At 39.3% G+C, this 22,497-nt stretch overlaps 1 protein-coding gene across 1 annotated transcript in view; it reads right to left on the reverse strand.

Moving 5' to 3' along the window:
* Window positions 1–22,497, reverse strand: part of ADAMTSL1 (ADAMTS like 1) — a 461,995-nt gene that overhangs the window by 131,599 nt on the left and 307,899 nt on the right. The window contains exons 5-6 of the mRNA XM_075137804.1: window positions 20,153–20,389; window positions 3,670–3,796 (exon numbers count right to left, since the gene is read on the reverse strand). Of these exons, the coding sequence (XP_074993905.1) occupies window positions 3,670–3,796; window positions 20,153–20,389 (364 nt within the window). The remainder of the gene's footprint in view (window positions 1–3,669; window positions 3,797–20,152; window positions 20,390–22,497) is intronic.

Raw genomic sequence — 22,497 nt, forward strand, 5'->3', positions numbered from 1 at the left:
CTCAGTGGGATTTATGCTTATCACAGTGCTTCCTGCTTTCACAAAGCAGAAGCAGTAGGGACTGAAGAATAATTTCCTGAGGTTAACAGCGATAAGAAGGAGACATTTCCTGTGAAGAGACATATTAAAATAAGCATGGTAATATTTAGTCACAGCTCCCTCCAACAATAATCAGAGAGGCAGATTGTGGAGCAGCCATGTGGAGCACCCTGAAGCAGTGTGTTATGGGTGGTTGGTTTCCTCCAGAGGAGATGCATAGGGAGGCAAGGGAAAGTCCCAGATAACTGAGAGGACAGTGGCCCAGGGCTGTGAAGAAAGTGCAAGGATTTAGGCAAAGGTTATATGTCAGGTACATACATCAGGTTCCCGTGAGAGAGCAGTTTCTTCTGTTTGAATTTGGATTTTGTACAAATGGTCTAACTGTTAGTTCTCATGATGAAAAATGGAGTTGTTTCTATTTCCCCATTACTATTGATATTCAACAGAAATCTGGGACTGCATCTATTTTTGACAACCATGGCAAGAGTAATCAGATAAATATCTATTCTCCCTCAGCATAACAATTTCTACAATTCTCTTTTAGAAGTAATCTGCTTCACTAGTAGATGTCAATTCTTTTTTAGAGAAATACTAACTTTTCACAAGGTGATCAGCAGAATTCACCCACCACTTGCGGGAGCAACACTCTAGCTCGTTGGTGAATACAAAGAAGCCTGCTTAAATAGAGCTCATGTCCATAGGAAGATACATACATTCTTTCCAAAAGGAGGTATTATAAAAAAAAGGAAAGATTCACTTTCTGCAGACTTAGAAAGATTGAACTACCCAAGCTTAGGACTAAGATAAAAGGATATTTCTGGAATGAACGAAGTATTTTGTAGCTTTTTTTTTTTTTTAAATAGGAAAAAAAGCATAGACACAGGTGCTTTCTTTTTCACAAAAATGTAAAAGAGAATTCAATGTCACATTGCCTCCTGCCCTGCTATGCTTCTGTTTCTGAGGCCACTGGGAGATGTATACTACCCCTATGAATACTGGGGAAGCTGTTCCTGTAGCAAGTGCTAAGTGTTTAAAAGCTCTATGAATTTCTTTCCAGTAATATCCTTCTCCTATGACTTTGCATGAGGTAAACAGCATGGAGAAGGGAACTGGATATGAGCACCAAGAGAAAATGAATTCAGTATGATGAGCTCAAGACTGTGTCTGGGGTGGTTTTGAGATATAAACAACTTCAGAAACTATTGGAACAGTGCTGGAATAAAGGTCACTGTCCAATTTCCCTAGCACAGTCCTCAATATTGAATGCTATGCTCTGCTAGGCAAATAAAAATCCCAAGTGAGCCCACAGAACACCTCTGCTGATATCTGGTCACTGCTGCACATGCCCCTTCAGATTTTTCTTATGTTGCATGGCAGTCTGGCTCACATAGGCTTTTAATACCTTGTTCATACCACGGACAAAATAGACTTAATTCCTGAGAAACAAGAATTATTTCATACAGATAATTTGGAATTAAGCTATTGACTAACCCAATGTAATCTAGTCATTCCAGCAAACAAATCAGGCCCTGATCCCAGATAGGCTTATGTAGATAGGTTTACAGTGACAAATAAGCAAGATGCTGATACAAAGTGCCAAACTGACAGGTATTTAATCAGAGCTGAGGAGGATAAATGCAGAAAATAAACACAGAGTAGATTTTTAAAAGCTTTTCACATTTAAAAGCTAAAATTTTCACAGTTTGTACGTAAACCGTTTGGAAGCAAACCTCAAAAAGAATTCATATTAATTCACACATGTAAAGAGTCGTAAGTGTGCCTTTACAATTGTAAAAAGCCAATTTAAAGGAGCACTTACTTTTGATATATTCGATATTCATATTGTGTTGCATAACAACATGTATGTCTACAGCAGGGGAGAGAATAATGCCACATGGTTTATACAGAGTGCATACAAAATCTGATTATCTACTTCAATTCTATCTAACAATTATTTGCATGCAGATGTGTCTGAAGAGTCCATTCTCTAACATTTTTTTCACAGTTATCTCCCTCTAAGACTATGCTTTCTGCCATCTGCTCTTCTAGCTATATAGCGTTCTTTATATTTAATAGCAAACCATTGGGAGTAGGGACTCTATTTTATTAACATTTTAGTACTGTGCATAATATATTAGTGTCTTTATCCTCAGTAGAAAAGAGAGGAACAACTTTTTACCACAAAGCAACTGAAAAACAATGAATTATTCCTACAGGAAAAGACTTTTGCCAAAAAAGTTCACAAATACTATCATGTCTCAAGCAGCCTGAAGATTTCTGAATCTGTTCATGCACATTGCAGAAACAGTAACAATGAGGTGAAATTCCATTCCTAAATCTTTGTGAATTATTTTCTTTGCCCTCTAATGTGCAGTTCTGCCTCAGCAATGGAACTCTTATGAGGATTATTGCTTTCCTTCCTTCATACAAAATAGGTTTTTTTCTTCATTTCTTTCCTTCTCTTTCTTTCTTTCTTTCTTCCTTCCTTCCTTCCTTTCATTCTTTCATTCTTTCATTCTTTCTTTCTCTCTCTCTCTTTCTCCCTTTCTCTCTTTCTCCCTTTCTCTCTCCTTCCTTCCTTCCTTCCTTTCTTCCTTCCTTGGCTCTCTTTTTCTTTCTCCCACTGTCTCCCTCTCAGTTAGCAAACACAGACCCAGAGGTGTACTGTGCTAACTGTTGCTCTGTGTGCTGTGCTCCATACCCAAGCAGTTATCCTCTGACAGAGAGAAGCTTTTGTAAAAAGCACATCTCACTGCCCTTCACAGAAACTGAATGGCATCTGTATAGGAATCCACAAGTGTACACATACAGTCTTCAGCAGATATTACAGTGCTATTTGAATCTTTTAGGTCATGTGTTATTCAGCACTGGAAAAAAACACTCCAGAATGGTAGAGCTGGTCTGATTAAACTCTTAATGCCACTGAGTGGGGCCTGTGCTTTGCAGGCTAGCACACATGATTCCTTAGGTGTGTCTACATAGGCATAACAGTGCACCCACATTTTTACGCTTCCTTCAAACTGACCAGACACACCCTATCTCTCATCCCAAAACTTTTATAGCTCCATCTATGGTGCTGTAACCAGATTGAAAAGTCTGCCTCCATACCCATCCATGTAGGCACCTCCTGATGACTTAGGCATCTCAGTCCATCCAAGGGCTGAGTCACCATGCTCAGCATGCAGGCAGACATGCTGCAGGCGTAGGTCTGAGAGGGAGCACCGTGCCAGGTTGACACCACCATCCCCCCAAGGTTCCCCTCTGCTGTAGAGCAGCATAAACCACTCAGTTCAGAGCAGGGTGGACTGAGTCCTATGCCTAGCCAGCTAATGCAGCCAGAGCAGTGTGGGTAGAGCTAGCTCTTCTCGTTCTCCCGCTCCTCCCACGCAACTGGCTAGCTGAGATGGGGAATATACTGGTGACACCTTTCCACAATCCCCTGCCCACCCCCAGAGCCAGAGCTGTAGTCTGGACAAGTCTGATTTAACCCAAGAGGAAAGAAACTGTGGGGACAACCAGACTGACTATGATCATTCAACTGCCTGAGAAAGAGGGGTGAAATCGAGCTTGCAAGAAATGCATATTTCACTAAGAGAGGAAGATGGCACTTTACCAGAAGGGACAGCTTACGTTTATTTGCTGAGAGCTGGGACTTATACTGGCCTCGAACCAGCCGGCAGGTGGACCCATCGCCATTGCAGACCCCACAGTTATCTTCCTTGACAGCACTTCCCAGCTGGCGGTCACAGCCAACGATCTGGCAAGAAAGAAAGATGTGCAGTTCAATGTGAGCACCTACTGACTGACTGCTCGATCCATCTCTGCAACTAATTACCACCAAATTTCTCTCTCAGCATCTCTAGAGGGCCATAAAGTACCTTAGCAATGAAAGAGGCTGAGCAAATCTGGCTGGGAGTTTAAACTGAATTCAGACGTGAGATAGTGAGCAGGTTAGTACTCAATGGCTTTTGCAGTCCAGAGAAAGAAAAGAGTATTGTTGGAGGTTGGGTTTTTAGGGCACTGTGAACATTTCTTGGTCAGAGTCCTATCAGAAATTACACTTCTTAGAGTTTCATGAAGAAAAATACCTGAAATAGAGAAGAAGACAGATAGGAAGCAGACAGGTAGATAAAAGTAAAGAGCAGCACAGATAAATAGTAACATGGCTGAGATCTCAGTGAAATTTTACCTGCTACGTAGTTGGGAAATCCATGTGGTTTTAATTATGTTTGACAATAATCCCATTCCACACTATCAATACCTGTGTTCAGACATTGTTACAGATCTGATAAAGAAGGAATGGTTAAAACAAAAGAACTCAGAGTCAGAAATGCAATTAGTTGCTCTGAAACTGGTTTTATGCTTATGTGCAAATTGTTTGGTTCAAAATTTTAAAACTTAAATAGATAAACTAGGCTTCTTAGTTTGCAAAAAACTATAGTTCCCAGGAGAATCAAATATAAATTTATAATTAAATACATTTAAAATTAAATAAAGGGAATATAAATTTATTTAGCACAGTGCTAATGTAGGCCTTTTGTTTGAACTTTGAATTCTGCATCTGAATTATGAATTTTGCACATAAATAATTGAAATCCAAGAAATTAAGCAAGTCCATACAGTGTTATAATTAACTTTATGCATTCTAGAAAATGGAAGGCCTTCTAGCATTCTGGTGTGAAAAGTAAGCAATGAAAAAATATTTGTCTATGAATTCTGCTTCTAAAGAGTTTGTGCTAAGACTCTTAGCCAAACAGAGAGTACATATAAACACTGGGAATTTTAAATAAAGTGCTTATTTCAGCTTTATATTTTCCTGCGTCTGTGAGTTTCAGTTAAATCAGGGAGCTGGATCCTAGAAACTGATAAGAACAAATAGGGCACTTAACATCTAGGCTCATAAAAGCTCCATGTGTAACTTGACCACTTAAACATTCAGACTAATATTCCTTATTTGTGCAAACCTATGTGTGCAGAATTGCAGATCTCTGCTAGGGTGAGATGTACTTCTGGATTTGACACTTTCTCTTCACTTACCTGTGAAAATGCAGGCTTTGATTAATATCCAGTATTTACTTTTAGCAATTCAATTCCCATTTCTAACATCATTATTTTACTAGTGGCACAATAGCAGTTTCCGTGGTTATCTGTCATATTAATAGTATAATTAATTTAATTTAAATCATTATAGGTTTAGATTCACACTTGATGAAAACTATCATCAAATTTCTTTGACTTTACTCACTTCTGCTGGGTCAGAACTGGGTCAGTCTCCCATGCTTCTGCATTATATTATGATGTCTCCAGGGGAATTAATGAGGGCTAATCGAGTAACAGTCAAGCATAAATGATACATTGCCCTGAAAACTTAGTCATACCAAGACTGCAAGAGATATTTTATCACATTAGAAACACCAGGACAAATAGTGGTTAGATAGCTGAAGCAAAGTTAAGATTACCTTGACTGTGACTACTCCTTACAGAGCTTCCAAGTACAGATACATAAATGATATCAGTGATACCATGTAAGATTTAGGTCTATTTTTTTCTGAATAAGAATATCCTTACAGGAACTGAACCACCTTTGATATACACGCTTTAACTTTCATGAATGTCTTTGTATAGACAAGATGTGAAAAAAATTCACTTGCACGATCTGAAAGCTGTATGACGTAATGCCTGCAAAGCAGATGAATTTCCTTCAAGCACATTACAGCTCACTAGCACCCACAGTGAGAAGGGTCATGCTGAGGAACCCAGGTATCAGCGGAAAGGCCAGAATTCCCTTTCATATCTGCTCATAACACACTTTATATTCACTCAACAGTTCAGTCTAGAGTGGTATCCAAATCTGCATGCCTTCGCCTATTTTGAAAAGAACATGTGAACTGCCTGGATGTGAAAAGGGCTGGATCTTAAATCCAGGTATGAGGCAACCAATTTCAGAATCAGTCTTTACTACTGTAAAGCCTTTTTAGCTTTATGAATCATCAGCTCACACGTTGCCATGGGCTGTCTCTGATTAAAGTTAATTTATAAACTGAGCAATTTGGAGCTAGGTCACAACTTGTAGAGGAAACCACCAGGAAAATCTCAGATGTGAAAGGATGTTATATTAAGGTTCATTGCTCTGTTTGAGATGGACAGCCATTGCCAGTGTGTAGCATAAAAATAATTCTTTTGCTGAAATGCTGTATTTCAAATGGAAGTATGAGCAAAATGTAGACCTCTTGTGAACACCAAAACTTATGTGGTATGTACAAAATACGTTTTAATCTTCCTGTACTTGATAGTCTTTCAGATAATTTTATGCTATTAGAAATTTTGATGAAATTAAATAAATTTCATATTTCTCTCCAAGCTTTCTGCAGAGATTTTGCCTTACTCTGTTAGACTATCTGTCTTAATAGATATCCAGAGCTCTGTGAATATGTATGAAATTTCCATTAAAAACCCTTATGAGTGATTAACAAATGCCTGAAATAAAAAATGTTCTCAAATTCACGGCTTTTTTCTTTTTTTTCCCCCTTCACCTCCTAGGGAAATATTTTGGAGGTAATTACATTAAGTAAAAAGGTTGGTAGTGTTTGCAATGGAGTTACCAATACTTTAAAATGAAAAACACTACTCCAGATCTCTTATATTACTTTTTAGTAGCTCTTACGTGAAAAAATTATATAAGTTGGACTCTTATGAAAGCAAAAGATCAGACAAGGAAATATTAAAGTGCTCCTGAAAAAATACACAGTTCATGAGAATAATAACTTTTGTCTCTATGAGCAGAAGAAGCATAGGTTTGGCTGAGTTGAGAATATGTTATTTCCATAACATTATTTTCAGTCTCTGTCAAGGCTGCAGAGAACTCACTGCAAAAGATGAAGGTATGGGTGAAAACATGTCACCATCCCCCCAGAAATCTGAGGAGATTCAGCAAGGAACAGGAAGGCAGAATTTTTTGTTTCAGCATCCACCCATAACATGAACAAAACACAGAGGGGAGGTTTTGCAATGGCTCTTATCAGGAATGCCAAAGATGCAACACACTAGGAGAGACCCAGCTATCAGGAAAAGTAAATTCACTTAGGCTGCAGAGCTAGAAAAGCCTACCGAGACACTGACCTATGGGCATATTCATCTGACTAGGGGTGGTTGAGGACTCGTCATGAAAATAAGCATCACAGAAGATACTGCTTGATCAGCTTGGTAGGCAAAGAAGCGAATAGGGACATTGTACCTCTAATGTACAGCTCAGAGTAATGATTTGGTGGACACAGTTTGAAACAAAATACTGACATTTTTGAATCAGAGGTCTGGGGAATATTTCACTCTCTGAAAAGCTTTGAAATGTCAATTCCTCATTTTGGTTTGAAACCAGAACCAATGTTGAAATTCTGAAGTTTTTGTGGGATGGAAACTTCCTTCTCCAATGCATTCTAGTCCTGACCTTAATATATCCTGGGGGGCTTAGGGACATGAAGTCTTTTTCAATCCATAAAGGTCTGGGAAGGGAGCCCCCACCAGCAACGAAAATGGATTACTGCAACAAGTTGTGCCTGGAAATGTTCTGAAGTAAGCAGTTTTCGTACTCATTTCTACTACATGTTAAGCTTCCTCCCCTTAAAGCAGGATAATGAAGCACAGACTTTCCGCACTGAAATCTTTTGAGTTTCAAATTGCTGAAGTGCGGTCAGAGGCTTGAACTGCAGATTGTTACCACACAAAATGTCAGAAACAGCTCTATTCAGTTCCCTGACAATCTAATCCAAACCCCATTAAAATCAAGAAAATGCGCTTACAAGTTCAAGAGTCTTTAGGTGAAGCTCTTGCATATTGCTAAAGGTGTTCCTATGAAGCTCATTGCTATTGTGGTTAAATGCCCTTATAGCAGTAAAGGCAGATTATGCAGAGCTCTGGAGGTCTCTCAGTATATGGAAGATGTCAGCCATGCAGTACCAGAGCGAGGAGATTACAGGTGAGTACCAACTCCCTGCCCAGTTCTTTACCACCTCTAAAGTGAGCTGATTTTTTATTCTCCTTATGGGTTTAGCATTAAAAACTTAGCAACAAAAAGCCAGAATAATAACAGCTAATCCCTAGTTGGATGAGCCTGTATTGTTTTCTGGCATAAGATTCTACAGTTCTGCTCAGAGGTAAAGATTCCATATTACGTTTTAGGCTGAAGTCCCATACTTCATGCTGAGTTTGATTCTCCCCCCCACTCCCACTTTTACTCAACTGACAGCCAGTGAATTGGCAAAACAGAAAAATAGGGATATTCCTGACTCTGAGATACATACACAAAATAAATTTTACAGGACACTGCAAGAAAAAAGATGGTCATCAAGTTAGCAAAGCAACTGCTCATGTATTTAAAGGCACCAGGCTGAAAGTCCCACAACAGGAGTTGGAACTAACTCACTGAGTGCGTGCACGAATGTTATGTGTGTATGTGTTCCCCTTGTGGACTTGAACTCTGGTTCAGTTTAGCAGATTTTTCCAGAAATAAAACTGGACCAGCAATGACAGGTTCTGCTTCAGTGCTGCTAGCCTGGAAATGCCCTGAAGAAAGAAGTTTTCATAATAATTTCTATTCAGTATTAAGAAACTCTGGGCAGGAAATAATGTAATAAAGCAAGCTTGCAAATCTAGGCAATTATAAATAAATCTCTCTGTTTTTCAAAGGGCATGTCTGCAGTTCAAATACAAGTAGTTCTGAGAATCCGAGAAAAACAAAGTTGCCCTTCACATGGATACTGATGTGGGGCTCAGTCTGGGACTTGTGTTGATTGTGACTGCTCAGCTGAAGAAAGTTTTGGATCAGAGCCACTGTTTCAACTGGGTCCAAAATTCTGTTTTACAATCAGGATGAAGAGCTGTTGTACTCTTTGAATTATTGTGGAGAGAACAAGCTCCAAGCTGTACAGCAAACTGGAACTGGACTGGTATCTGTGATACAGGGACTCGCAACCCCTGCTGAAATGATATCTGCCCTTCAGTTCACTGCCACCTTATGATGATAGTTCGCAGCCTCAGCGTCTTTCTGGCACAGCCTGCTGACGTTATCCTGTGACAGGCAGTCTTGTGCAGCACCAAGCACCAGGCAGGATCCTCCTATGTCCCCAGGAATTTAGGTGCAAGCACACCACAATCAGCAACTATGATTGAAGACCGTAAGACGATTTTCACAATGGCGAGGCAATTTGTAACTGTGCTGGTAACAGTAGGCCCAGTGATATGTGCAATCAAGGTACGCACTTGGCACTTGAGCCAAACACAACTTGCAACTGTTCAGGCAGTGTAAACAAACCTCAGTCACTGATCAGTAGACAAATTTTTAAATATAACCACTGGAGTGACTGAGATCCACCTTCCAATACACTAAGCATGTGGCTGGCCTGCTCAGTGATTTGTTGTTGCTTGTTGCCTTACCTACCACTGATCCTTTGGAACCAATTTGCAGATCCTGCTTGGTTTCTGCCCCATCAGCCTAGCATTCCCAGCTAGCCAGGTTTCTCTGCTATTACTATTTTTAAACCAAGACCCTCATGGAGCCTCACCCGACCAGCACGGCAGACACAATACATTGAGAATCAGTCATTCAGCCAAAGCTCTAGAAGCAAACAGCAAACACTCAGCAACAGAAGGAACTCAAGAGAAATTCCTATTTCTCAGGTTTCCCTCAGGGAAAAGAATAAATGTAACCTCATTATGAAACCACCCTTGATTTAAGAAGAAGCAATTAAATCAATTTAAAAGCTACAACTTCTAAATCAGGATTTATAGAGGCATTAAAATCTTGGATGTGGGAAAAAGGCAATTCCTATCCTTATATGCAAATTTCATTAGAAGGAATCTTACTACATAAAAAAGATTGAATTTTTCAGGTTCAGTCACACGTAACCAACCAATTTATTGTGTGGTTCAACATAGGAGAGCGCACAGATGTGGAAAGGAAGCCCTATCTAGTTCATTCTCTGATGATACAGAAATCCAGGGGTGCTGTTCTGTAAGGAGCAACATTTAAACAGAATTAAGTTCCAAGAGTTTATAAACAGATGACAAGAGAAAGAAAAGAGGCTTTTGTGATTATTCATGTTCACTTATCCATTTAATTCACACTTTTCTTTGTTTTTGGCTGGATTTGGGTTCACATGTCCATATTCTGCCAGAGTAAGAATGAGTTTCTGCTTTATTCTTTCATGCTTGTGCTCTTATTGATGGAGGAGAACAAAAACCCTAAGTTTTTTTAGTCAGTGCTCTATAGCAGGTCGTTATTGAAATGCTTGTTTTTCTCCAGAAGAATTGCACATATTGTCTGGATAGATAGCTTATTTAGGATTTCCAGGGGAAAGGACTGACAGGTTTTGTAGAATATGAAAATACTACAACAGAAGGTGATTGCAAAGGCCATTATAAATCAAAACTCATCAAGGCAGCTCTCCTTCAGCTTCTTCAGAACAATGTGCTTGAAAAAACAAAAGTAAATTCAACGAAGTCTGCCCTCTGGACTTACCCTCTTCTCCTATGCTATGAAGCACTAAACTGTAAAAGTATTTAATTGGCACTTGTGACACATTACATTTGGCTGTGATCCTTTGTTGGCTCTGGTGACTTCATGACATGCTTGATATTGCCACTCAGACCTCTCTTCTGTTGGGTGTACAAGCTTCCTTCTCTCAGGCAGGCTTCTTGTTGACAGGAGCTGGTCCTCTGTCAGCTGGATCAATGAGGATCCAGATGTAGTGCCTTGCTACTAGCAGTGCCAGCACAGACTTTCTGGTGCTTCAGGCAGTCACATAATCTGTGTTATCCAGGAACAAACTTTACCCACAGTTCAAATAGTGGAGAGAGACTGCATGTCCCCAAACCACTGCTGAAACTGCTTAGTCTATGTGGTAATCCAACCTGCTGCTCAATGTGTAAGAGTGCATGCAGGCTCTATGAGAAGACTCTTGGGATGACACAGGAAACTAGCTAAAATGCCTGCAGCCCCCCTGTCCTGGATCTTCACAGTAATTAGAAGCCTTGCCACAGTCTTCAGTGAGAACCACGCTTCTGTTTTGGTGGGGACTCTCAAAACTGCCCAGCTAGTGCGGACATCTTGCCATCTTCACACAGCACTAAACCCTCTGTGCCACTGCACACATCTCAGGTTTTTAGGTGTGCTAAGGAACTACATGGACACAGATGACTTCCTGGCAACTGTAACAGAACTCGTAGGAGTCTCCACACTGCTCTTTTGAATTTCTTCCTTTCACTAAGCCCCCAATTACCATGTGCTTCCCCCTGCAGCAAAGGGAGGTGCTCTGTGTGCTGCTGGTCAAAGACATACCCACAGCAGACAGTTTGTCTACTTGGGAGTAACAGCAGGTATTGTTTCTGCTGTAAGACTAGAACAAAATATCTCTGCAGTGGTGCCAATCTCTGTTGGACCATAAAGTGGAAAACTGATAGCTCAGGGCAGGGGAGTGTAGTTCTAATAATGCAAATACAGATTCTTTCACAAAATAAACATATCCCCACTTCCTTGCCACTCTCTGCCACAAAAATGTTGTTACCTGGCACAATGATAGCAATTTAAGTATTTGGCTATTACACTATGAGTCATTAGGTTCTCCACCCCACTCCTTTCTGTGTGCTGGAAAGATGTCATGCTGGGGTAAAAACTACTCCTTTCATCTCAGAACAATAATACTCATCAACAAAAAAACAAATTTAAGATTTGTTATCCACAGAATGTGAGGTAGATGAGGATGGAGAGTGTTAGACAAAAAGTTCAAACAGTGGTTCAGCTGTTCAGCCTGACTCAGTTCAAAAGCACCTGACCATCAGAATTCAGTACTTTCTGAAATGTTAACTCCCCAGAAGGCATCTGCGTTTCAATACACTCTAGAAAAAGATGGATTCATTTTGAGCATTTAGGCCCCGGAACTTGGTGCAGACATCAGAAACTGAAAAGCCGTTATCATCATCATGCCAAAAGGCAGGGCTAAATTGAAAAACAGCTTAGAACTGATCCTGTTATAATGCCTTCTACATGTCTGAGGAAAAATAACCATCCTCTTGCTTAAATAACACAATTATTGTTACACCTTTTGCATTTTTTTTCTAGTGTTTTATAGTTCAGAAAGGCAAAAAAAAAAAAAAAAACAGCTACAAACAGGAGCCAGAAATAGCTGAACTACAGGAGACTGAAATCCCAGCAACATGTAAATACCTAAACTTTTTTTTTTCCCAATGCTTTCCTTTGTTTTAACCTGACTTCTGTCATAGCCTTGGCAAAAGAAAAAGATCATTACTGGAAGCTGCCATGGGGGACTGAATGCCTCTAAAAATGAATACACACTGGTAGAAACACAAACGATGCCTGTTTGTAAAGAATTAATGGAACAAAGGTCATTCATTTCTCTACTTTGCCATCAAATGGGCAAATGACAGACACTTTCAGTCCTCTTGTGTGAATATAAAACAGCAACACAGGTAAAAATCTGCTTCTGGAAATTATTGTCCTTCAGAGTTTTTGCAGTTAGATAATATGCCAAATTAAAGTGCAGAAAAATGGGATCTTGTCAAAATAAGCACATGATCCCCAGTGTTACCAGATGAGAATAGTCTCTAATATTAGAGCAATGAGTGTTGCAGGGTGGAAAAACGCAGGCCATTTTCTTCCAGGGCTTCCGACAGGATGGGAAAGCGTCCTGGCCTTCTCCTTCCTCAAAACTGGAGTTGACTTGAAGGGTCTGAGGGCATGCAAAGAAACCAGGTCCCAAGCTAAGGAATGACTAGGAATGGCCAGGGGCCCAGGTGCCAATTTCTGCAGCAGTGCCCCAGGCACATCCCACAAGGGCAGTCGGGGCCCGAGGCAGTTTCATGAGCCTTCAAGAGCCTGCTGAGGTGACCACCTAATCTATGTTCTTTAAAATCTGCATTTTACCTGTGTCAAGCAGGTTTACTGTGCCAGTGAGAACAGTATCCACACAGCAAACACACCGAACAGTGTTAAGCGACACTGTTATCCTGATTAGCTCTATATTTTGGGCTGAGCTGGAAACACGAAAGGATCCATGCAACAACAATTTGTGGGTGGAAGGTAGAAAGAGAAACTGTCCATCCTGAAGTCATGACAGACAGGCAATATAGCACAGTCATTTATTTAAAGGAGAGCAGGTTTTTCCACTTTTCTGACATTATGCACCAGCCAGCGTAGCCTCTGTCTCTGATGAAAAAAATTAGAAGCACAAACATGTATATATAGCCATTTAAGTATGTGTATATATAGAACATAATAATTTGGTAACTATACAGTGGGAAAAACTATTTACCAAAATATATCTTCACTGCAGAAAGTTCTGCAAAAAAGTCTGTGAAGTAGGATATGGGAAAAGATCAGGTGTATAAGTTTCAAACCCCTGTATAATGACAGATGTTCCCATTTACCACATTTTTGGATTTATATGTTATTATTTCACCTTTTAAATCTCCAAACCTTACTGAAGAAAGCAGCATATGACCATCCAGTTGGTAATTTTTCCCTAGCATTAAAAATATTTTTAGAATTGGTGAATCTCAATTCACAATCTATTTCTTCACCTATCACAGAAACATAACAGCAAATAAGTAACAATGAAATAGTAAGCAAGAGTACTTTATGCTAATATTTGAAACAAATATGTTTTATTTGTGAAGACGCTGCATGAAACTGTTCTTAGTACACTTCTGGCAAAACATTCTTAGCCCAGTGCATTCACTGCCTCAGTTTGAGATGAACGATAGCTTTGGAAATTCAACTGAGTTTTGTTGGCTACAATTCTATTGCAATACTAACTTCAAAAATAAACAAGCTGTAGCAAGCCATTGCACTTTATTAAATCATCTTTTCTAATGTTTTTTTAAAATCAGTGGTTTTCAGCTTGTGCCCATAGTATACTAAGGTCCGTAGACCCTAGTACTAGCGTCCACTTTTGTTACAGGTACTTTTCACTGTCTGTGAAAGGTAGCTAAGGAAACTAGCTGTTGTCAGCTGACTTGAATTCACTATGCAGCTCAGCCGGAAAAAGTCTTAGGAATCAATAAATCAGAAAAGTTAAAAACTACCTCTAGTAGTATTTGGTAGTAAACCGGTAAAGAACAATTTAATACTATCATAAATAGTAGACATTAAGATAAGCATTTCTGGGATACAGCTCTCTTTAACTAACAACCTGTAAAATTGAAACAATGTAATGGAGAAAGACCGGCAGTTTTAGGAGACGAAACAAAAGTGCTTTCTCCAATCCTGAACAACCTTTTTGTAGTAACAAGCTTACTTAAAGGCCTTAGAAATTACCAGCTTTTTTATCATTGGATCTAATCCTGCTATTAGAGCTACAATACGATTCATTCTGTTATTCCACCATATAGATGAAATGATTTCATGGTCTTTAATAAAAGAAAACAATGACAATAATAGTAGTAGTAGTAATAATAATAATAATAATTATTATAACAACAATAACAATAATAATAATACTCATGCAATTAGGATCAGAGTTGTTTTTTCAACAGCAGCACAGTCTGAGATTGCTGTAAAATTATTCCAGGTTTATGTCAAAATAACAGAAAACAAAAGTAGATCTCTTTTATCTTGATTCTTTGGAGAAATTTAAAGGAGTCAATAGGTCTTATACACTTGCATATATAAGAAACCAATCAGTGTTTAACACATCCCAGACACATACCTCATCAATTTCTTGGGCTAGTAAGAATGTTTTGACTCTTTAATAGGCACCATTCAACTAAATGTTGCTATTAATTGTAGTATCATTCTTTTTTTCAGGTTTTTGCAAAAAAATTTATATTATCTTTCAGAGACGGTGGCTACAGTTTTTGCCTTTGATGGGAGACCTTACATAGTTGCACCCTTTCAGCTGTTAGCTAAAAGGGAGTGTTCTGGTTATGGACATTTTAAATGCCTAACCTTTCGATATAAAAATGACATGAGCTTTGTAGAGGTTGTCATGATTTTTCACAGAGAAGGACTCCTGTTGTCCTGTGCTGTGGCTGAAACGTTTAAAGCAAGACCCCAAATTATACACTTCGCTGTGGCTTGTATTGCAGGCCAAAAAAAAAAAAAAAAAAAAAAAAAGGTATGTGAAAAGACTAAATGCCTGTGAGAACGGAGGGGAGGCAGCGATTCTGTGTGGACAGGGAAACTCCTATATTTTCACTTTCCTGGTTCCTGTGAAGCCGGGATGCCTGGGTTGTGTAGGAGGAAAGGATAGCAGAAGAGGAGGGCCATTCCACATGTGTAAGTACAAGAGACTGCCCAGACTGCAAGCATCTCATCCATGAATTTCTTCAGGGAGGAAATACTCATTTACATCAGGTGAGGATTTGGCTATGATATTGATGGGACACGCTTTTTGGAAAAAATGTGCAGCATCTTACTGTCTGGCCACATATTTAATAAAAAACTTAATAGTTACTTAAAAAAAAAATCCTGATCTGGTGCTATACAGCAACATGCAGGTTCTGCCATTAGTACTGGGGGTAGAAGAAGCCATGGATAATCCTTGATCACCCATCTGAGAAAGCAAAGACTGATTTTCTTGTTCTTCCTTGCCAGAGTTAACAAAAGGAACATTTGTGGAATTCACACAAGCAGAAGACAAAAATTAAATTGAGAGAGAACCAAGTATGAAGACTATGATAACAGGAAGAACAGGTGAAAGGGATAAGGAAAATAGAAAAAGCCAAAAATGAAAACAGAATATTTTCCCTTCAGCAGAAACAGGGAGAGAAATCCAAGATTTTTTTACTGTGGCAGGAAAACTGGGTAACAGGAAGGAGATTTTGTTTTCATTAGTAAAAGTCCCAGTAGGTTTCATGGACTATTGGTGTTTGGGGCACAGGCCTTTCAGAGCATGGGGGCCCATGCTCCTCTACCCAGTGCTGCAACCTCGCCAGCATTTGTCTAGAACCCAAAGTGTGAAAGTGTGAGGGAAGAAAGAGCTGCGCTAACAGGTGGCTGCTTGAGTGAACAAGCGAGGGAGAGCACCCAGTTAGAGATATGTCAGGCAGTTGACGGGACATGTCAGGAAAGTGAAGTCATCAGGTGAGAAAGGATTAAAAATATGTGGTGACAGAGAACAAAGCAGATGAATAGGCAATCACAGAAATGGAGAAGTCCATGCATTTACCAAATTACTGTATGATTTTGGTGAGCACCATATAAGGCTGGTTTTTCATCAGAATGTTGTGTAATGAAATGAATGAAATATGACAGAAATTTTCTTCAGGTGAGTTTCCAACAGTCCACTGATAGTACTGTGGTCTGGAATAACCCCTCTGGAGCAGGAGCCCCTTGGAAAACAGAGGGTGGTGGCAGCTGCCTGTCTGTCTGACCCCTCAGGTGACTAAGAAATGGGTGCTCCAGAAATTAGACCGAAGCCTTGTTAGAAGCAAGGGCATTCAATTTAACTCTCACATTTTTGCCTGAAAATACCTACTTTATTCTAAACTTGCTGGGAGTTTTAGTAGAGTTTATTAGAATGGAAAGAAGTTAGAGGGGGGAAAATCTACTGCTACTCAGTTTAGTTCCTGTCAGCATGTGACAGCAATTTTCATTCTTTCTGAAGAGCCAGCTGCTTCCTTCTGCTTCTGCAGCCTTCTCACACAAGAAAAAAAGGAAAAACCCAACGCCTTTTGAATCTGCAAAAAATGAAGAAGAGAGATAGGACAGGACAAAAGGACCGGACAAAAATGCACTTTTTCAAGCTAACTAAGAAGAAAGAAGGAAAGAAAAAGAGAAAGAAAAAGAGCAAAATGGAGAGGAAAAAGGAGAGAAGGAAAGGAAGAAAGGGGGAGAGAGAGAGAGAAGGAAAGAAAGAGAGAGAGAAAGAAAGAAAGAAAGAAGGAAGGAAGGAAAGAAAGAAAGGAAGGAAGGAAGAAAGAAAGGGAAAAATGTGGCTTTGCTTGTCCTGAATGCAATCAGATGTCTCTTCTGAGTTTAAGTTTAACCGGTAGGTGACCAGCACGTAAAACAAAGACTTCAGTTCAATAACTAGTAATTATACAAAGACTCATAAATATGCCACTAAGCTACTGGTCATTCTAAACCTCCAAACAACATGGAAAATGAAGGGATAAATATGAGACAGGGATCTTGTAATTTCCAAATGTTGCAGCTTATGAACAAATCCATATTTCCCAACGAGAGTGAAACCCAGCACCTTTTAATCAGGAAAGAGTACCAAGGAACACAGAAGGCAATAAAACTAGCTCTTCATTCCTGCCATTAGTAACCTCAGGAACAGCCTGTGAGCACACAACAGGCCAAGGGCTGGCCCAAATCTCACATGCTAAGAAATATCCCTTTGGTTAGTTCAGAGAGCTGACACAATTATTTGATCCGCTAGGAAAAATGCACTATGTTTACGTAAGCATACACTGATCTTAACATCACTTTTACTAATTCAGGATTCTTCCACAGACAGTAATTGAATAGGCATGTTTATATGTTTTATTAAATATTCTAGCTGAACGACCTTCAATTCCTTCTCGGTTGCCAAATACAGTGTAAAAAAATCATACCTGGGGGTGTAATCAGAACATGCTGTGAAAGTCCACATACTTCTCTGTAATAAAGACCCAGTCAAGTAATACTTGGATCAATGCAAGCCCACTAGGATGGCAAACTTAAAGTTGCTTTCAGTAGTTTTACTCTGAACAATGCAGAAAATATATCTCTTCGTTCCCAAGAAAGTGTAATTACTTCTTGTAAAGAACCTGTTAACAAACATAATTCCACTTTTTAATCTTCAGGATGTTAGACTGAATACAAACCTCAGAGGACTGCATTTTTTGCAGTTGTGACAAACTATGCCTTCATATTATTACAGCTGTCTGCTGCACTGCCCCAAATCACGGCGTTCCAGAGACATCTCATGAAAATGTTGTTGAACCCCCAGGATCATTATGAACTCTCAAACTACTGAGACCTGTTATTGTTATGTTGGAGTGTGTTAACCATTTTAGGTAAGTGGTAGCCTGCAGCCTGCAGCAAATGCATAGAAATAACTTCTAAGATCTTATTTTGTCTCCTCTGAAATTTACATGCATTCACTATGCTTACAGAAGAAAGCTTATTCACGTAAATGTTACAAAGCAAGAATGCTCCACTTGGTTTTTCCATAATACTAAGGTTTCCCATTCTTTTAAAGGACCCTTTACAGAGACCATAGAAGAACATTGCTTTCAAAGAATGTTCACCATTAATTCTGACAAATTTCATACTGTTTACCTTTCTGGACTGCTTAGGTAGTATCAGCTATTGGTGTGATAGATAGTAAAGCAGCTGCTGTCCTAAAGTATACAATTAGGGCAAGTCTAGTTATGAACTTTCTAATCCAGTACCTCTGCTGTCATAAAGATATGACTGGCTAGCAGGGATGCACTGTGTCAAGAATACTTTGAGTTGCTTTAAATTTAACACACCCAAAAATACAAAATTATCGACTGTAAGAAATTCAGCGTGAGCATTTGTATTTTAACATCTTTTTTTGGCCATCCTCAAAAATGATGCAGTAATTGTAAAGTATATGGAAAATATTAATGAAGAAACTGAATGCTGAAGATCATGGAAAATACACAGTCATTGTGTTTATGCATTAAAAATTGTTCTATCATTCCAGGGTATATAAGGAAAGGGTTAGTTTAACTGAAATCCCCCAGGGACATTAGTGCTAGTGTACTTGTCTATTTTCAAAATACTTACCTCAGCCACAGAGACAGTTTTCGTAGTTGTAATAGTGCAGCTACCTTCAGCCTTCCAGGAGTAAGAAGTGTCATGAGAAGGCAAATGAGTTTGTTTTAGTAGTGGATGCTTATGAGCTCTGTTCCTAGGGGAAGGTATTCTTGGAAAGGTATGCTTCATAACAGAAATCAGCCTGACACTGGGCCTGAATGCACTGCTCCGAATTTCCAGGCCACTATAGGCAGAATACTTTGAATCATTTTCCCATCCAGATTCCTATGTCTCCAGTTAAGTTTTTAAAAGATTAAAAAACACAAAAGAAGACTGAAATTAGTCTATCTCATTAGGCAATCTGGAACTTTGAGAAATTTGTGCACTTGGCTGAGGTCAAGCGGTCTAGATGATTGCCGCCTTCAGATCACAAATGAGATTAGCCCAATAACTGCCTACTCTGTTTCATTTATTGCAGGACTGCTGCTGGCTCAGAACAGAAAATCAAAGAGAAAGGAAACAGGGAGGAAAGCTCCCAAAGGCACATAAAGTGGCTGAATATACACTAGAAAGCCAAAAACACATCAAGTCTACATAGATTTGAAGGAGACTGGGCTCTGAAACATGAATCTAGACTCAACCTTTTCTGAGATTCAGGTGTGTTCAGTACTTAACAGAGATGGCGCAAATGTTCTCCCATCCTTCAACCTGTAGCCTACATGGAGTTCAGGAGACTAAAGTCTGATGTAGATAGATTCAAAAGAGCAGCAATATATAAGTAAAAGCAGAGGGCTAATATAAAAACAAATCAGGATGCCAATAAATTGGTTGAATGATCAATAGATGTCCATGCACTGTGAAGTGAAAGTCCCCGTATCTCGCTTTTAACAAACAGGGAAACTGAGGCCCAAGGAGGTGTAGCAGCTTGCTTAGTCCTGTGGCAAATCAATGGCAGATTTTCCAGTTTAGTACCTCATCTACTGCTATGTGGTTTGCGACTTACAGGGAGCAATAATCCTCAAAGATAATGTAATTTCATGGGCTTGGAAAACCTTGGTACATCCAAATAAAAAGCTAAAACATTATTTTCTTATGGTGCTTTCAAATGAGATCTGCTACTGCAGCTAACTATACAAAACAGTTCAAAAACTGAGAATATATTCCTCAAAAAAACCTCCAAGAAAACATCATAAAGAGAGAAAATAACCTTTGAATTTGTACACCTCTTCCAAACAAGGTAGAAGTCAACTTAAGAGAATGAAAACAGATGATTAAAATGAAGATCCTAAAATGATACAAGTATGGAGGAGGAGAGAGACTGAACGCTTGAGAGAGATCTGAGGGGAGGAGTCATGAGAAAAGGCGTTAGGGTAGGGCTTCTCTCCTTACTTGGCACAAGCCACTGATGCACATGTCCAGGGATTCAGTGTAGCACCGGGTCCCATCCAGAACCTTCGGTGCCAGCTCCACAACCAGAGCCGCTCCTCTGGCCTGGCACTTCAGTGAGCATGGGTTGTCTGGGTCGTTAGAGACAGGAAGCCACTCGTAAAACTGTCCCTGGTACTTGACGTCGTTGTGAGCAGAGCACTGCTGAGCACGAAAATCACCTGCTTCTGGCGGGCAGTCCTGCAGAAAAGAAAGAGGAAAAGGTCAGCAGGTCTATTCGGGACAGCCAGTCACAGTACCATGCAGCCGGCTGATCTCCACAGCTGCCAGATGTAAAGAGTTTTTCTGTTTAGACAAAGAAGACTGATCGAAATAGCTACAGCTACACATAATTCAACTGGATAATTATACTTTTCTTTCTTCTTTCTGCAAAAGTATTGAAAGAACATCAAGACCACGTGTAAATATGCTTGGGACATAAGAAATACACTGTACGTGTCTTAACCACAGCCCTGAAATGCTTTTGCTGCATCTCTTTCCACTTGTGCACGTATGTGGAGAAGTGTGTGTCACAGCCGCTCTCTTCCAGCCAAATTTTCCTCTTTGGTTGAAAAGAAAGAAAAAACAATTACATGGTTTAATTTTTTGATTACTTAAGCTCCCCACGCTAGCTTTTTTTCGCCTCAGTGACCTAAATCTGTTGGTAAGGCAACAAGAATCAGAAAAATGTGATACATATTTGCATTTCTTTAACGTAAGATTTCATAACTCGTATAATTTGTGAGTTACTGTCATTTTACTGGGAAGACCTTTAAAAAGCCCCTTTGTTAATCCTTCAGGAGGTTTATGAGACATATAAACCCTCCTTTGAACCCAGTACACCTGATATAAAAAAGAAAGACCACTCATACTACTTAATGTCTTTTGTTGATGAGAATGTGAGGCTTTTCTTACCCACATACACTTTCTTGCCATCATTTAGCACTGAAAACCATGAATAAAGTTCTCAAGAGAGCAAGAAAAGCTTCAAAATCATGAGACTTTAGGCAAAATAAACATGAGTTCTTTTTAATTCCTTTCCAGGTTTTGATCCTTGAAGAATGATATTTCAAGATTTCCTGTGCAAGCAACCACAAAGGCTAGAGGTTCATTGTTTTTTTTAGAAGTAACCTGAATTTCTTACATAATTACGGGAATACAGGAGCTAAGCTTTAGGAAAAACATTAAACATCATGAGAACTGTGACAAAAAAACAAATGTTGACAATACAGCTGCCTCAGATTATTAAGGTCCCATAATCCTCCACCTTGCTGCTGTAGAAAATCTGGTCCTCAATGATACCTGGTCAAATACCAGGTGAAATGAATACCTCTTATACCCTTTTGCTTGAGGGCTGTAACATTTTTCTATAGAGAATCATAAATGTCGATTATAGACTTGATAGGGAAGGATTTTGATGTATATACAACCACATAACTAGACAATATCCTTATCAGATGCCTGTATTCTTTGTCCTCAAACTACTTCATCCTATAGAAATTCAAGTATCATTAATGACAACCTTATTCACAGACGACTTATCCTCCCAGCTAGGAAACTCTTGCTGCTGTTGAGGCAAAATCTCTCTTCTGAGGTTTAAATAATCACCTCTGTTTCTCAGACCTTTTTCTACACCTTCGTTCACTAACACTTTTCTGCTTCTTTTAAATAGGGCAGATTATTACAGCCCATTTCAATACGAATGGCATGAGGGCTGCATGTCACTTTATGACATTAAAGGATCATTGTTTAGTATTAAGGTCTAAAATAAAACCTGTCTTAAAAATCAAGCTTTCAAATCTCCTCTTGAAGCAAATTGGCAGAATCTTGGCTATAAATTTGTCATTTGTATACCTTTGGCTCAAACCCAGGATAACCAATCTGGCCTCTCATTCACTGTGTAGTGGCAATGTGGTTATGCCCATTTTGTTTGAAAGTTGTTGTATGATGTTGGATCACACCACTCCAAACATTTCTTATAGTGAACTATACACACACAAGCCATCGTCTTAGGCCATAGATCTTCAGCTAATTTGCTGTGTACTGTGAGAGCAAATTTTCAGTTAATTTGCTTTGTATTTGAGTGTGATGAAGCCTAAAAGTAATGGGTCAAGCCCCAGTCAAAAGTTCTGCTCTCTAAGTACGAGGGAATAATGTTCCTGCTACAAAAGGTTAAATGGATTAAGACGTAAGAGAAAAAAAAGATTTGGGCTAAATCTTGCTCTAGAAAAATATGTATCAAAGAGCAATAATCCAGAGCTCATTCATCCTTTTGGAGGTTGAAAGTCCAAGCTCGTAACTGGAATTTT

The sequence above is a fragment of the Calonectris borealis genome, chromosome Z, assembly GCF_964195595.1.
Source record: "Calonectris borealis chromosome Z, bCalBor7.hap1.2, whole genome shotgun sequence".
In the NCBI taxonomy this organism is placed as follows: Eukaryota; Metazoa; Chordata; class Aves; order Procellariiformes; family Procellariidae; genus Calonectris; species Calonectris borealis.